At 47.0% G+C, this 13,891-nt stretch overlaps 3 protein-coding genes across 3 annotated transcripts; 1 reads left to right on the forward strand and 2 right to left on the reverse strand.

Moving 5' to 3' along the window:
• Positions 1 to 329: 329 nt before the first annotated feature.
• Positions 330 to 6,549, forward strand: LOC131264834 (putative uncharacterized protein DDB_G0271606). Its single transcript, XM_058267101.1, has 7 exons — positions 330 to 1,071; positions 1,143 to 1,385; positions 1,488 to 2,059; positions 2,133 to 2,217; positions 2,302 to 3,974; positions 4,042 to 4,174; positions 4,273 to 6,549. Exons 1-7 carry the CDS (start codon positions 925 to 927, stop codon positions 4,975 to 4,977), a joined length of 3,558 nt encoding a protein of 1,185 aa, XP_058123084.1. The 5' UTR covers positions 330 to 924; the 3' UTR covers positions 4,978 to 6,549.
• Positions 6,550 to 6,669: 120 nt separating this feature from the next.
• Positions 6,670 to 7,508, reverse strand: LOC131264835 (uncharacterized). The gene is made up of 5 exons (XM_058267102.1): positions 7,500 to 7,508; positions 7,247 to 7,402; positions 7,025 to 7,183; positions 6,848 to 6,952; positions 6,670 to 6,774 (listed from the first exon to the last, which is right to left on the reverse strand). The coding sequence occupies exons 1-5, from the start codon at positions 7,506 to 7,508 to the stop codon at positions 6,670 to 6,672; spliced, it is 534 nt and encodes a 177-aa protein (XP_058123085.1).
• A 229-nt stretch (positions 7,509 to 7,737) lies between these two features.
• LOC131264836 (beta-1,3-glucan-binding protein) lies at positions 7,738 to 13,767 on the reverse strand. The gene is made up of 8 exons (XM_058267103.1): positions 13,668 to 13,767; positions 10,958 to 11,120; positions 10,661 to 10,815; positions 10,100 to 10,575; positions 9,850 to 9,992; positions 8,621 to 8,790; positions 8,043 to 8,431; positions 7,738 to 7,970 (listed from the first exon to the last, which is right to left on the reverse strand). The coding sequence occupies exons 1-8, from the start codon at positions 13,765 to 13,767 to the stop codon at positions 7,767 to 7,769; spliced, it is 1,800 nt and encodes a 599-aa protein (XP_058123086.1). The 3' UTR covers positions 7,738 to 7,766.
• Between the last annotated feature and the right edge of the window lie 124 nt (positions 13,768 to 13,891).

Here is a 13,891-nt window from a genome sequence, read left to right on the forward strand (position 1 = left end):
GCTACCAAACATCTCTTCCAGGTGGGGGAGCGTATTGGCTTGGTCGATCGATAATCATCCAGAATCAGTGAAAAGAAGTATTCTACAATGCAATCCATTGCATTTTAAAATATTTTCGTACGAATGGGAAAATGTTTGCATCAATTTTATTCAAACCGCCATTTTAAAAACGCACTTTTAGTTTTTATTCTGAAAATGACACTTACCAGCTGTCAAACGAAAAAGATGATAGGAGCGTCAGTTGTGCGCGTGAGCTCGCGCACCGTTCTACAAGGCAGGGAATTAAAAACAAAAAAATCTGATTAAAAGGTAGAACACAACAGCGTCTTTCTCGTGAAGATTCCATATCGTCCCCGGAAAGGTGAACAGAAACCTATATACAAATTGTGCTTTTCGAACGGTGGAATGGCAAGGGTAGCTTCCGAAACGGGAAGGGTCATTGTGTGTCGAAAAAGTAGCGTTTTTTCCCTGTTCAGCTACGATTGAGAACGTACTTGGAGGGTTCTTCATGAAGCTGATTAGACGCTGCCTCCCGGAGAGTTTGTTGTCGTGCGTAAAATGCAGTAGTGACGTGTGAACGCCGATGTCCTTTCCGAAATGTTGTGAAAATGTGTGACCAGTGTAGTTGCAGCGTGTTTTGTGAAGTGTAATTTCTTGCTTTTCGTGAATTTATTCCCAGCGCGAAACAATTGGCTCGCATAGAACAGGGAGCTTCTGTCATCCGGGTTGGTAGTGTGGTTGAATGTCGTTGTGGCGTCTGGTGTTGTGGCGCAAAAATTGTGAAGAAAATAAACAACAAACCGCAATGATGTCGTTAGGCGGTGGAATTGACGCGTGAAAAGCGTGAGCTCGTTGTGGAAAGCACACCGGTGGCGCCTGGATAGAACTGAACTGATTGGCCACACAGACGACGCCGAACCGGGGATGACGATGACGGGATATAAGTCCGTAAACTTTGCGGACCTGTGCCGCCTTTGTGCGAACAGCGCGGGAGCGCGCGTGGGCATCTTTACCGAGGAGGGTCGCATTAGGAAAATACAAAGTAAAATCAGTGAATCGTTAGGAATAAATGTAAGTATGCACAGTAGGAACACTGTGAAGCAATTGAAGATTACATTCGTCGTTCGACGCCTTTTCCACAGGTACAAGAGACGGATCGCCTTCCGAAATCCGTGTGCACGCTGTGCCTCAAACAGGTCGAAGCGCACATCGAATTCCGCGAGCTGGTTGGAGAAAAGCAAGGCATGCTGGAAAGTTGCCTCAACTCGTCGGCAAAGAATGGTGGCAAGGTGTACATTCGCGTTGAAAAAGCGAAGGAACCACAAATAGTCAGTCGACCCGCTTCAAGTTTTGCCCAGATCGTAACGTCAGTGCCAGCCAACGCTGTGTCCAAGTCGACACAGGTTAAGCTGGTACCTACCACAACAACACAGCAACAACAACAACTACAACAACAACTACAACAACAGCAACAGCAACAGCAACAGCAACAGCAAGTGCAACAACAGCAACAGCAGCAACAACAACAGCAACAGCAACAGCAACAGCAACAGCAACAGCAACAGCATCAGCAACAGCAACAGCAACAGCAACAGCAGCAGCAGCAGCAGCAGCAGCAGCAGCAGCAACAGCAACAGCAGCAACAGCAACAAGCGCAGCAACCGATTTCTATCAGTGGCATTCCAAAAAATATCATCCAAGTCACCAATGGCAACGTGACTGTACGGAGTACCGCTGAGGACCAGCTCAGCAACATCATACAGGCGGTCGGTATTCAGTCGGATAGTGAAACTAAATGGCCAGTGGTGCAACAACAGCAACAGCAAATGATAACAAACCAACCACAGTTGGTCACCATCCGCACACACCCATTCTCGAATCAACAACCAAGGCAACAACAACAACAACAGCAGCAACAACAGCAACAGCAACAGCAACCGCAGTTTACACTCACCCTCGAAAGGCAACCACCGGTCAAGACTAGCAATCTTCAGTACCGGCTGCATAACGGTGCGCTTATACCGATCCCACCAAAATCTCCCGAGGGCGAACCACAAACGTAAGTTGTCCTTAACTGTCGAATAAAAACATGTAATCCGTCAAGAACACTGTTCCATTTCATTTGCTTTTAGAACCTTCACACAAGTAGATGAGTTTATCAAAATAAAATCAACACCAACCAAGGCACTGAAACGAGACTCTTCGCAGAGCACGATGGTGAGTCAATGGAATCTTATAGGATATGCTAAACATTTCGTCGCGAAAACCATATTAATGGAAATGTTTTCTTTTTTTTTATAGCTCGAAACCACGCCGGTAAAGAAGCCAAGAATTATTCAACTGGTACAATCTCCTCAGAATCTAAGCCCACAAAAGACCACACCGGTTTCGCAAGCGGTCACAACGGAGGCCACATACATTCTTGGTGGTAGTCCGACGTACGTTGGTTCGAGCTCCACCCCCGGTGGTATTTACACCAGCACACCGATAAATGCGGGCCAGAGGATGATCACTTTGCAGGATCTCAAACTCATCAGCAGCGGTGCAGGAAGTAACAACACCAACACAAGCTCTAGTAACATAGGAAACAATAATAGTGCTAATACTGTCAATAATAACGGAGGCCAGCGGTTGATGTCGATCGTGACAAAGCCCGACCCGGATGGGATGGAAAGCAGTGGGATGGTGAATAGCATATCCGTCACGCCAATGGCGGCCCAAAATGCCGTACCCCAGAACGCGGTGCAGTATGTGCAGATGAAGGTCGAGACGGGACCGGGCGGAATGATTCGGCTTACGCCGACCCAACCGCTTCCCCCCAATCAGCAGCTCACGATTAGCCCACAGATGTTGCAGCAGTTTGGTATCCAGACGCTGGCAAACATGCAGACAACAACAGCGTCCGGTGGCCAAACGTTGATGGCACCGATGACGATCCTAAACTCGGTAAGCCAACCGACAACGACACTGATGCAACCACAAACCATGTCCGCCGGTCAAACGGTGGAAGGAAATTTTGTTACACTGGTGGGAAAGGCTTCCGTCCCGCCACAGTCCCAGGTTGTCCCCAACGTAAATGGTCAGGTGACGACGGTTGTTATGTCTCCCCCACCGCTGCACCACCAGCAACCCGTTCCACCGCCTCAACAGCAACAACAGCCGGAAGTTGTCCAACAGCCGCAACAACAACAACAACAACAAGCGCAGGAGCACAAACAAGCAATTAAGCAAACACAAACTCCACCACGACCCTTGCCGACGGCAAGTGCACTTACGAAATCGGTGAAAATGGTGACCCGGCCACTTGTTAGTCAGCGCAAGTCGGTACCAACTCAAACGAGTCTACCGAAGCAAACACGACCCAACGCTCCCGGTACGCGTCCAGCTGTTGTAAGTGGCACCACCTCAAACGTTGCCGGCGGTAGTAATGGGCCACGTATCAAGAGCACTGGAAATCCCGGCGTAAGATCGTCTTCGGTGTCCACCGGAAGTCGATCAGGTGGTAACGCGAACGCAACCGGAACTTCCGCCAACTTAAATACGTCCCACGAGGACGGTAGTGGGAGTGGATCGGATACCGAATCAAACCGCAGTGCCCAGTCGCTGCTGGCGTCGCAGCAGATGAGTGCCATATCGGCCCTGTCTGGCAAGCAGGACTTGCAGGCGGGTGACCATCAATCGAGCGCCAACGATTCCGAGCGATCTGGCAGTGCCTCCGGTACGAGCGAGGTAAGCATAACGACGTGCAACGTCTGTCAGAAGGTGTTTGGTCGGAAGGAGCATCTGGTGCAGCACCTAAAGTCGCACATCGGGCTGCGACCATTCAAGTGCGACGAACCGGACTGCCTCAAGAGCTTCAGCCGGAAGGAGCACCTGCTGCGACACACGCTGTCGCACACCGGTAAGAAGATGTTTAGCTGTGACCTGTGCCATAAGCTGTTCTCGCGAAAGGATAATCTCAACAAGCACAAGAAGTTAGTATGAAGAGTTTCTTGCGTTGCGTTGCGGTTTTTTTTATTAAAATCTGTTGTTTCTTTCTAGGACACATGAAGAGATTCCTGACCCCGCCCCGTTCAGCTGTTCCATTTGTAATAAAGATTTCTACAATAAGCATCCGTTTATGAAACACAAAGCGTTACATGACAATGTGGATTTAGATTCGACAAAGAAAAAGGTAGTATGTTACCCATGCATGGATTATATAAAAATATTAAAAAGTCATTCCAAAATAGAGCTTTCTGAGACTCACATTGCATGTTCTATCTTTGGCAGCCGCAAGAAAATCAACCGATCTATAAACCTGCGCTCGGTAAACCGGCAACGAAGCGTCCGGCGAATAAAAGCGGTCCCGTTATCACGCACGTAGAGTCGATGGCGTCAAAAATTTCACAACCGCCTCCTCTGTCACACCCGTCAGTCGTAATCGAGGCGTCAGAAAGTCAACCCCAGCAGCAACAGCAGCAACAGCAGCAACAGCAGCAACAGCAGCAGCAACAACCGACGACGGTCGTACAATCGATGCCACTGACCATAACGCACATCCCCACGAGCACCGCAACGATACAGCTGCCAACGCAGCACTATCAGGGTCAACAGATGCACTCCATCATCCAGCAGCAGCAGCAGCAGCAGCACGTCCCGGTTCAGCAACAGCAGCAGCAGCAGGTTGGAACAACGATAGTGCAAACCCAACCGCAGCAGCAACAGCACGAACAGCAGATCTTCACCATTCCGCAACTTACGAATGGTACCGCCGGATATATTCAGATAGCGATTCCGAGTAGCGTTCAAAATCAGGCGGCAGGCGGGGTGGCCAACGTGCAGACGATAACAACGGCCAACGGAACAACGTTAGCTAATCTGGCTGGGGGCAGAGCCACCATCATCAACTCGGTTGATGGGAATACGATGGTGACCCTGCCTCAACGGTTCATCATCGATTCGTCGCAGCTGATAGCGAGCAGCCGTCCATCGTAGATTGGTTGAACACACACAACATCGCTTCTCCCCGCCATACGGTACCATAAGTCTACGTAGGATGTACGTTTCAAACGTTCCGCCCAACAAATCCCACCCTTTGCCGCTCTCCTTTTATTTAAACGTAAGTGCATACACACACACACATTGATTTGATTGGGTCCCAACCAAAACCAGGATCCCTAGATCGGTGGAAAGGCATTTTCAACTTCCTCGCATTTCTTCACCTTGTTGCCATGTTTTGTTTTCCTTTAAGGTATATTTTAAAACCTGTTCGAATCTATCATCTAATCCGTATTTCCTTTAACACATCCCCCACGTGACTAACAACGTGCCTTGTGTTTTGTTCGAAATGTTTTCAAACGAAAATTTACTTGCAGAATCGATATACACGGTGTCCAATATATTGAACACATACACTTTTTTCGTTGGGGTCGTGGTGCTCACGCCACTCCTCATTCTACATATTTTTTCTAATGTCCAGTTTTTGTTTGCTTGTTTAATGTGATTCATGAATTCCCATGGGAACATATTTATTGTAAGATGTTAGTCCCAGGAAGGGATGAAAAATGCTTCCGTAGCTTTTCCGATGAAAATTATTTATTCTGTTGTATCTCAGACTGTTTGTAAAATTACAGAATGTGGATTCATAAGTCCAAAAATGGCCTTAACTTAGTATTATAATTTATATTTCAATGTGGATGAGCATATTTTGGACACCGTGTAGGTATTTGCGAAAAGTATTTTCAAACACATATAAACAATTCTCCTACCCAGTCATTTCATTGTCACGTTCACCACAACCACAATCCATCAAAAGTGCAATCATATTACATCTATCGAGGTATTTTTATTAGTTTGTTCGGACACATTTCGTTCAACACCATGTTTTAAGCATAGTAACCGCGCTCCAACAAATAATTGTATATGCAAGTGGCAGACGTTCGGTTGCGGTTAAATTGTACATAATTTATATCGGCGTTTGTCGCTTCAGTTGAACCAGTGTTATTACTGACAAGCCGTATGAATCAAACTAGTTTTAAAGCTGGTGTACAAGCGTGCATGGTGTAATGATAGAAAACATAACCAAATACCAAAAAGATTCTTTTAAACATTAACCGTACTGCAATCGTATTGACATCTTTGAGTAAGTGCTTGTACATGCTTTATGCTAAAGTTAGTGTGCTAGAGGTGATCGTAACGTTCGACTTCACCTCCTGTACAATGTGTGTGAATGATGAAAATCCTAGACAAGTTAGAGACGGTTAGCGAAGGGTTGTCTTACTGTTTAAGCTTTCTTTTTACGTCCCGGGTATGAGTATAGTAATTTATTTTAGTTTCTACCCATCCTGTGTCGTCCTTTTCTTGATTCGGATGTGTAAATACTAAACCAGTAACAAGAGGCAACCCTACAGGACAGCTTCTTAATTAGTATATATTTTGCCAGAAAATGCATGATTTCATATTTTAATCTTAGATTAGAGAAGAATAAAAGCGGAACAGACAAAAGTACGCGTCCGGGTCGCGTGACTGTAAGGCTGTACATGTAAGAAATAAAACCAAATATATGTATAAAATGTGTCAAGCGTTTATGCAGCAAATTAACCATACGGTGATTTATTACTTTATTGATTCCTCCATTTTCTCCCTTGCGACAGCATGTTTGATAGCGAGCCTGAGTTTCGTCTGCTCTTAGAAGCCCAATTTTTTGTCAAAGAAAAAATTGCACGAGTTGAACGCCCGCACAAGCGCGTGGCACTTGTCATCCCATGCAGTCCGGTACTTATCAGGGCAGTCCTGCGGGGGAAAGTGAAAAGGATCACGCGTTGAGAGAGGTCTATTTTGTCATGCTTCTGTTGAGGCTGCTCACCCGGTAGGCCATGCCAAATGTGCACTCTAAAAAATGGATCGAAGACGGAAGACACTGGCTAGATATGCGGTTCAGTGCCACATCCTGAAGGTGGAAAGCGTTCAGCTGAAAGAGGAACAAACACCACGGGTGGCTGGGTGAATCGCGCACTTTGCTCGGGGACCGTCAAAGCCGTACCACTGTCATACGGTAGCATTTGTCGATAGCAACACCGATAGTTTTCGCCCAGTCGGGATCGTTAGCGGTCCGCGCCAGTAGCACCTTTCGGGCCTGCTCCACCCGGAACTGGTAGTCTATAAGCACTCGTGTAACGTTGAGTGCACACTCGGCTATACACTGTGGGTGTTTACGGTGAATATCATCTACCTAAATCATTTGTTTCGAAGCAGGGTATCTTACATTCTCCGGAATAGGCATAGGAACGTCCGGTCGAACGGGAGGCAAGGGACGTTTGCGACACAACTCGATGACGCTGTCCGGCAGAAATTGCGGAACTTTACAGCACTGACGGTAGGAGATGGTGCTGAGCGTATTCTTACAGTACTGGTCTAGAGTCTGCAACAGGTTGATGAAGAGTGTTAGTTTAATCTTACTTGGGAAAAACCTAGTCCTTTTTCGATGATGTAATATAGTAATGGTGGTTTTCATTTACTTCAGACATGCAACGTGGCACAGCACACCCGAGTGTCACCAAAAATATCCCCCAGAGGTAAACCATCGTTTGGATTGGAGCCCTTCGAGAACGCCACTAGCGTACAAACTCGATCCAGCATATCAACGTGACCCCAAAATACGCCATATCATTAATATCTAATCAACAGAGGGAGGGTGTCTTTTTCGCATGCGATTGACTTTTATTAGACCGTTTCCGTTTGCAAACGATCCCCCCCTAATGTCACGCCTCCGTGGCGTTGGGTGTCTAGAGTGCGTACACTCGCACGTAGTCCACCGTAAGCTCCGGTTCCGTCCACGTGCGGTACCAGGTGTTGCGCGTCTGATAGAAGAAGTACTCCGCCTTCGGGCTCGTGTTGTTCCAGGGTTTCGGCAGTTTCGACGGTCCCGTCAGACAGCCGTCGGGGAAATCTTTCACGCCCCCGACCCCGACACCGAGTGAGAGATAAAACTGTAAGTGTACCAAGGCAAATTTAAGTGGTAAGTTTTCTGGTAGGAAGTAGTAGCTGGCAAGGTCCCTTACCTCACGATCGAACGGTGCCAGCGCAACGTTGACATTCCAAAGGTTCGCCTGCGTTAGATTGCGCTGGTGACCGTGATGCCGGAAGTTCGTCCTCAGCGTACCGTACTGGAACCCGTCGATGGTGAGCGAAATGGCGTCCGGTGTCCACACCAAGCCGTACACGTGGAACTGATCGCCAAAGTGGTCATCGTTTAGGTTCGAGCGCAGGAAGTCCCCCCGGAGCGACGCGATGTTGCTGATCAGCACTCCGCCGCGCAACCGATGGCCATCGATCTGCTTTCCGTCGCCCGATACCAGCATCCGGTTGGCGAGAATGTGTGCGATCCACATCTGGCCGGAAGCGTAGTCCGCGTAACCGTAGAAGTTTTCGAACGGCTGCAGCAATAGTTCTGGGAAGTTGCAAACAGGGTGGGTAGACGTTTTTGTCGACTAAAGCATAAAACAAACAATTCTGTTCCCCGAACGCCTCCGTTCTTCCCGCCCTTGAGGGGGATATGAATAATACACCCACACACGTCCAAAAGGACACACGCTACCGAAAACCGGCACCCTCATGAAGGGGGGGATGCGCAACTTACGTGGAAAAATCCAATCTCCCTTCGGTAGTTTCGCACGGATCTCGACGCGCCCGTACCGGAAGCGGAAATAATTTTTGGTGTTCAATTTAGCCGACACCACGGGCGGCAGAATCATCGAGCGGGCCGCCTTGCGCTGGCATTCGTAGGGATTGTCCGTCGGGGAGGTGCAGCTGTGCGGTGATGCCGGAAACGAACCCGGTACCGTGGGCAGATTGGGTTTTGTCCGGGATGTCCAATTCGCCGAGTGTTGGGCGTATCCGGTAGAATGTGACACCATTAGGCGCGAAATGAGGCGCCACGAAGTTTGAGGGGGTAAACGAGAAAGTAAAAATATTACTATCGGACATCACTGGAAGCCCCAAAGCACAATCTATTATGACTCTGTTAACCCACGGTGGAACGATGTCGCATAAAATACCAATTTGTTTATTAAATCATGAAAACATATTTTTTCAAGAATTTACGACATAGCTTTTAACAGTTTTCTAAAGGACTGTGGATTCGAAATTAGAACTTTGGAAAATTTATTGATATCAAGTCGGACAGGTTAATTTTCGATGGCAAAGTAGCATGAGTTGATGATCAAATGTAAAAATTAAACTGAGACAGGGTATGAACCGACTGGGCTATGGAGTATATGCTGTTTATAATAGAAAGGAAAATTCAGTAGTGTTAATTCCTCTACAATATGAATTCATCTTTAAACACATGACAAGTGAAGGTTTTATCCTAGCTTAATTTTTAATATGATAAATGAGACTCATAAAAACCAGATACCATGGGTGGTCATAAACAAGGTCTTCATTTTTGAAACGCCAAAATTGGACTAAATTGTTTAACCTTCTATTATACGAAAACCATTATGAAAATAATCACACTTTCATTTGGTGACGTACAGAAAAAAACTATAGTAAATGTGTTATGAAAGCAAGTAAAATTAATTATTTATACTATTGAATTTTTTTGTAAAAAGTATAAATGATGTAACAACTAAAATACTTTGAAAACAAATTTTTTGCGTTTCGAAACAAACGTAGTAAACCAACAAGAAAAGCATAGATTTGAGAGTCATGCACTTAAGGGTTAGTTTTCAGTTCGTTTGAGCAGTCCATGATGCTCTAATCCGGGGTATGCACGAAAACAAACCACCAGATTTCTGATAACGCCAAAAAGCATGCCGCCGGTTTCTACTTCGGGCAAATATTCTGTTCCATCGTTCCTACACTTACCCGTCGAGCTTGAGCTCCCCGGTGCGGATGCGCTCGTCGGTGTAATCTGCGCTCATCGTGACGAGCGTTGGCACGATGACCAGGCGGCCCCCCGCAATGTAGCTGTTCTCCGGGAGGTTCTGGTAGGACAGAAATTCCGCTGACTTTTTGCCGCGTCGCAGCCGGAGGCGGAAGGAAATGAATTCATTAGTTTTGATGGAGCCGTTTGAGATTCTGGTTCTGGTGGGCCATTTCCCCGGTGGGGTCTTACCTCCGTGTCGAGCGGAATGCGCACCTCATGCTGCCACTTGGGGGCGAAAGTGCTCCGCTCGAACGTGTCCTCGAAGATCAACTGGCCGGCACAGGTCGACCGGCCCCCGTTGAGTGTGGTAAGTGATGCACCGCACGGGGTGGCCGTCGTCGTCGTAGTCGTTGTCGTCGTTGTCGTTGTCGTCGTTGTGGTTGGTGTGGTGACCTTTGCGGTGGTGGTTTTCGGTGGCGCGGTCGCTTTCGGCCTGTTGACCGTGTGCTTCCGGTCCGCCAGCCAGTAGCCGGCGTTGTCGAACTGCACGTACACCCAGTAGTAGATGATGAGACCGTTAGGCAGCAGCGGTTTGTTGGTCTCGAACGCCCACCGACCGTCGGCACCGACCATCGAGATGTCGCCGCTGTAGTCGCCCTCCTCGAACCGCTCGAACGGTTTGCCCAGTCGGGCGTGGAAGGCGAACATCTGCAGACCCTCGGTATCTACGGGACATTGGAAAGCGATGTAGGGTCGAGTCGAGTGCATTCTGCAACACGCTCCGTTGGGTACGCGTTTAACGAGACTCACCAGGAATGCTGGCACGGAAGCCCCTGTTGGTCGGAAATTCGAAGCGAACCTCCGGTATGGTATAAGCGATGGCCTGCAGTCCCAGCAAGGGAACTAGCACACATTGTACCAATTTCTTCATGCTGCTCCGTCGTGAAGCAATTGCAACGGCCCAGCTGGAAGGGGAACCACCGGAGCACACGGATGAACTTCTGAATTCTGACAGCGAGGACGTACCGAGCTTAAAAGTAAAAAAACAAGACACAATAACTGTGAAGTCCCTCCTGCTTCGACTGACGCCGCAAACAAACTGATTACCGGTTTCCAACGTCTTGGGGCGAAATACTGGTTTCGACGATCGCGCAATCTCGTGAAACGATCGTAGATTTCTTCAATGTGGTCGTTCCGCGAAAGTCCCGAAGATGCATCGCATCGTCTCCGCTGGTTTCTTTCGTTGTGCTGGTGCCAGATGTTTGCGGTGCTGTTTGGAGAGGCGAACATATTCGGTGAGATTGACCATGTGTTGAACAGCAATTGTTCAAGTAGCTTCTTTCGATATTTGATTCTTGAAGAAGTTTGTCAATTTATTTTTTTGACTTGGATCTTGGGGATTCCCTCCAGCTTGTGCGACTGAAGAGTAAATGCTATGAATGGTCAGCAAAGAGAATTTATGTACATCGAAATGGAAGATGAAACTTAAAAACAATGCATTCCACCTTACTAAACATCAATATCGTAAATAACCTAAAGGATATAAAAGGATTTTAATTAACTTTTATTTTGTAAATGAAAGTTATCAAAATTTGGATTAACATCCATAATTATGCCAATGCTCGGAATGATATAAAAATTTGAATTTTATCACATTACTTTTAACCACTGTATAACAGACAGAAATTTAAATTAAATGAAGGAAACTGAAAGGTCTTCGGTCTCTTTTACTGTTAACAAAGAAAAATATCTGCTTTTCTGAAGTAAGGACATGAAAAAAAAGTAATTACTTTTGAAAAACATGCCTTTCATTGGCACAAACTCACATAAAATAAGAGCTAATTATTTCACTTAATCATATTCACTACAGTGTTCAGTATATGTATTTATTAACATATGTTTTTTCAATGTTAACATTTAAAACATTTTATTCATTATTGAGCACCTGCAATCTAGATATATCAGAGACTTAAATCTACTTTTTCAAAATGAGCCAGCAACAAATGGGAATTCTGTGTAGAGCCGATCAAAAATGTCAAATGCTGCTTGGCTTCGAGAGTAAAGGGAATAAATTTCAAAGATTAACCTTTCGATAAGCCATGCTTAATTGGCCTCACGATAAGATCAAAAAGTGTATTTTCTAGGAAATGGAACTCGTTATTACTATGGCGATTACTACACCCCGCGCTACATTACTGCTTCACCTTCGCCTCCTGCAAGTTCGTGGCACCGACCATATCCATAACCTACAGCTGGAAAATGGCAATGGTATAATTCATTGCTGCCGCCGTCCATCCATACACACTGCTTTTCCGGAATTAAGTAATAAATTCATTACCCACCAAATATAGCCGCCGGTGAAGCTAAAAAAAACGAAAACAGAACAAAACAAATCAAAACTAAGCACAACCAAAAGGACGCACGGGGCCGGGTGTTAAAAAGGAAGTCGTCCACAACCACAATTTGTGTATCATATGCAAGGTAATGGCTGTTTTTCCGTCGTTTGGCTGATGACCACATTCCGGGGGCCCGGACGGTCGAATGTTTGGGCACAAAAAGCCAATCTCCACGGTGTTGGTGCTCGGTGTGGCAGCTTCGGGAGTGTTTCAGAGGCTTTTCCAAATCCTTCATAGTGGGTGTGTGTATGGATGTGTGTGTGTACAGAATAAAGTGAAAACGTCCGGACGGGCAGAATGAAGACAAAAATAACAGGGAAAACAAACAAACCAAACCAAACAAAATGGCCCCGGTTTGGGGCGGGCGCCGCCGGCAGTAATGCTGAAATACGGCCACCATTCCCTCATCTCCGCCCCCCCCCCCCCTCCCGTCTCTCCTTTTTCCCCTCTCACCCCAGTTACCATGCGTCCTCGACGCGCTCGGAAGCGGAAGAGTAATTTTCCTCCCCCTTCCCGGTGCCACCATGAAAGAGAACGCCAATGCCACGCTGGCCGTCGTTGAATAAACAAGATGTTAATTAGTCGAAGTCGAATGGGCAACAAGCAAGGGAAGGGACACCAGAGGGCTGACTGGTATCGTTGGGCTGAACCACCACGATGTTTGATCCGTGGAGTTTCCGGAAAATGGGAAGGCATTGCCACCGCGAGCCAAACCGTGGATCGCTTCCGACCCGACCGGATTCCCGGAGAAGCCGAAAAGGTAAATTAAAAGTTTATTAAGTTCAATTATTTTTCGTCTTTCTCTTCCCTCGTCAGGAGCAGGATCGAGCAGATGTAATGTGGTTCCGCTTGCGAACACCTTTCACGGGCCACAACTCATCGTCGGCCTCGGCGCCAAGCGTATGCCGGTGTTTAACCGAAAAGATGTTGGAGCTCTTGGAACTGGTTCGTAGGGAAAACTGTTCGCTTTCCGGGAACTAAAATCGAAGCTAATGAGTTTGGAAAATAATTTCTTCGTTCAACTACGTCATCAGTAAATCTTTTAATAGTATTGCATTAAACCTTAAATCGCAATGATCCCGACATAGTTTAGGTAAAGCATTGGTTCCAGTTCGGTTCCTTTTCAATATTGGAATAGCTTTTTTGTAATCCATCGTTCACTTATCAATCCGTGCATGAAACGCTCGGACCCTCTTCCCAGCAAGAGTTCAACCCTCCGAAAAATATGTCGTCCGCCAGCCGCCAAACCATCTGTCGCCCTGTCGATGGCAATCACCTTCCACCAATCCCCGTCACCAAAAGGGGGCGAAGGTCAAAGGACAACGGCTTCCGGCTTCGTTTCGCCATTTGATGGCAATTTTCCCCCAACTTCACCAGCCTCCTCAGTCGCTCCCGAGTGGAAATGCTAATTTTCCTCTCACACAGCACAATGTGTTCACTATCACCACCACCACCACCAGCAGCAGCCGTTCGAATGACGTCATAGCAGCGCACGGAAAGGATGGCACCCGAAGCAGCCATTCCATCGGCTTGGCGTGGTTTGTTGTTTTGTCCCTCCGTAACCCCCCTTCGGTATGTGTGAAAGTGTATGGAAAAATCGATACCACCCAACTGGGGGCAAGGGGGCGAAGGTGGGCTGTGAGAT

The sequence above is a fragment of the Anopheles coustani genome, chromosome 2 (genome assembly GCF_943734705.1).
Source record: "Anopheles coustani chromosome 2, idAnoCousDA_361_x.2, whole genome shotgun sequence".
Taxonomy (NCBI): Eukaryota; Metazoa; Arthropoda; class Insecta; order Diptera; family Culicidae; genus Anopheles; species Anopheles coustani.

What these genes read in the sequence shown, in the direction of transcription:
- LOC131264834 (XM_058267101.1), top strand. Translation starts at nt 925, where the DNA reads ATGACGATGACGGGATATAAGTCCGTAAACTTTGCGGACCTGTGCCGC. An exon ending in AATCTCAACAAGCACAAGAA is followed by an intron (nt 3,975 to 4,041) that starts GTTAGTATGAAG and finishes GTTTCTTTCTAG; the next exon opens with GACACATGAAGAGATTCCTG. An exon ending in TAGATTCGACAAAGAAAAAG is followed by an intron (nt 4,175 to 4,272) that starts GTAGTATGTTAC and finishes TATCTTTGGCAG; the next exon opens with CCGCAAGAAAATCAACCGAT.
- LOC131264835 (XM_058267102.1), bottom strand. An exon ending in CTATGCCTATTCCGGAGAAT is followed by an intron (nt 7,184 to 7,246) that starts GTAAGATACCCT and finishes AAACACCCACAG; the next exon opens with TGTATAGCCGAGTGTGCACT. An exon ending in CATTTGGCATGGCCTACCGG is followed by an intron (nt 6,775 to 6,847) that starts GTGAGCAGCCTC and finishes TTTCCCCCGCAG; the next exon opens with GACTGCCCTGATAAGTACCG.
- LOC131264836 (XM_058267103.1), bottom strand. Translation starts at nt 13,767, where the DNA reads ATGGCTGCTTCGGGTGCCATCCTTTCCGTGCGCTGCTATGACGTCATT. An exon ending in GCATTCCGCTCGACACGGAG is followed by an intron (nt 9,993 to 10,099) that starts GTAAGACCCCAC and finishes CGCGGCAAAAAG; the next exon opens with TCAGCGGAATTTCTGTCCTA. An exon ending in GGGGAGCTCAAGCTCGACGG is followed by an intron (nt 8,791 to 9,849) that starts GTAAGTGTAGGA and finishes ATCACCGCACAG; the next exon opens with CTGCACCTCCCCGACGGACA.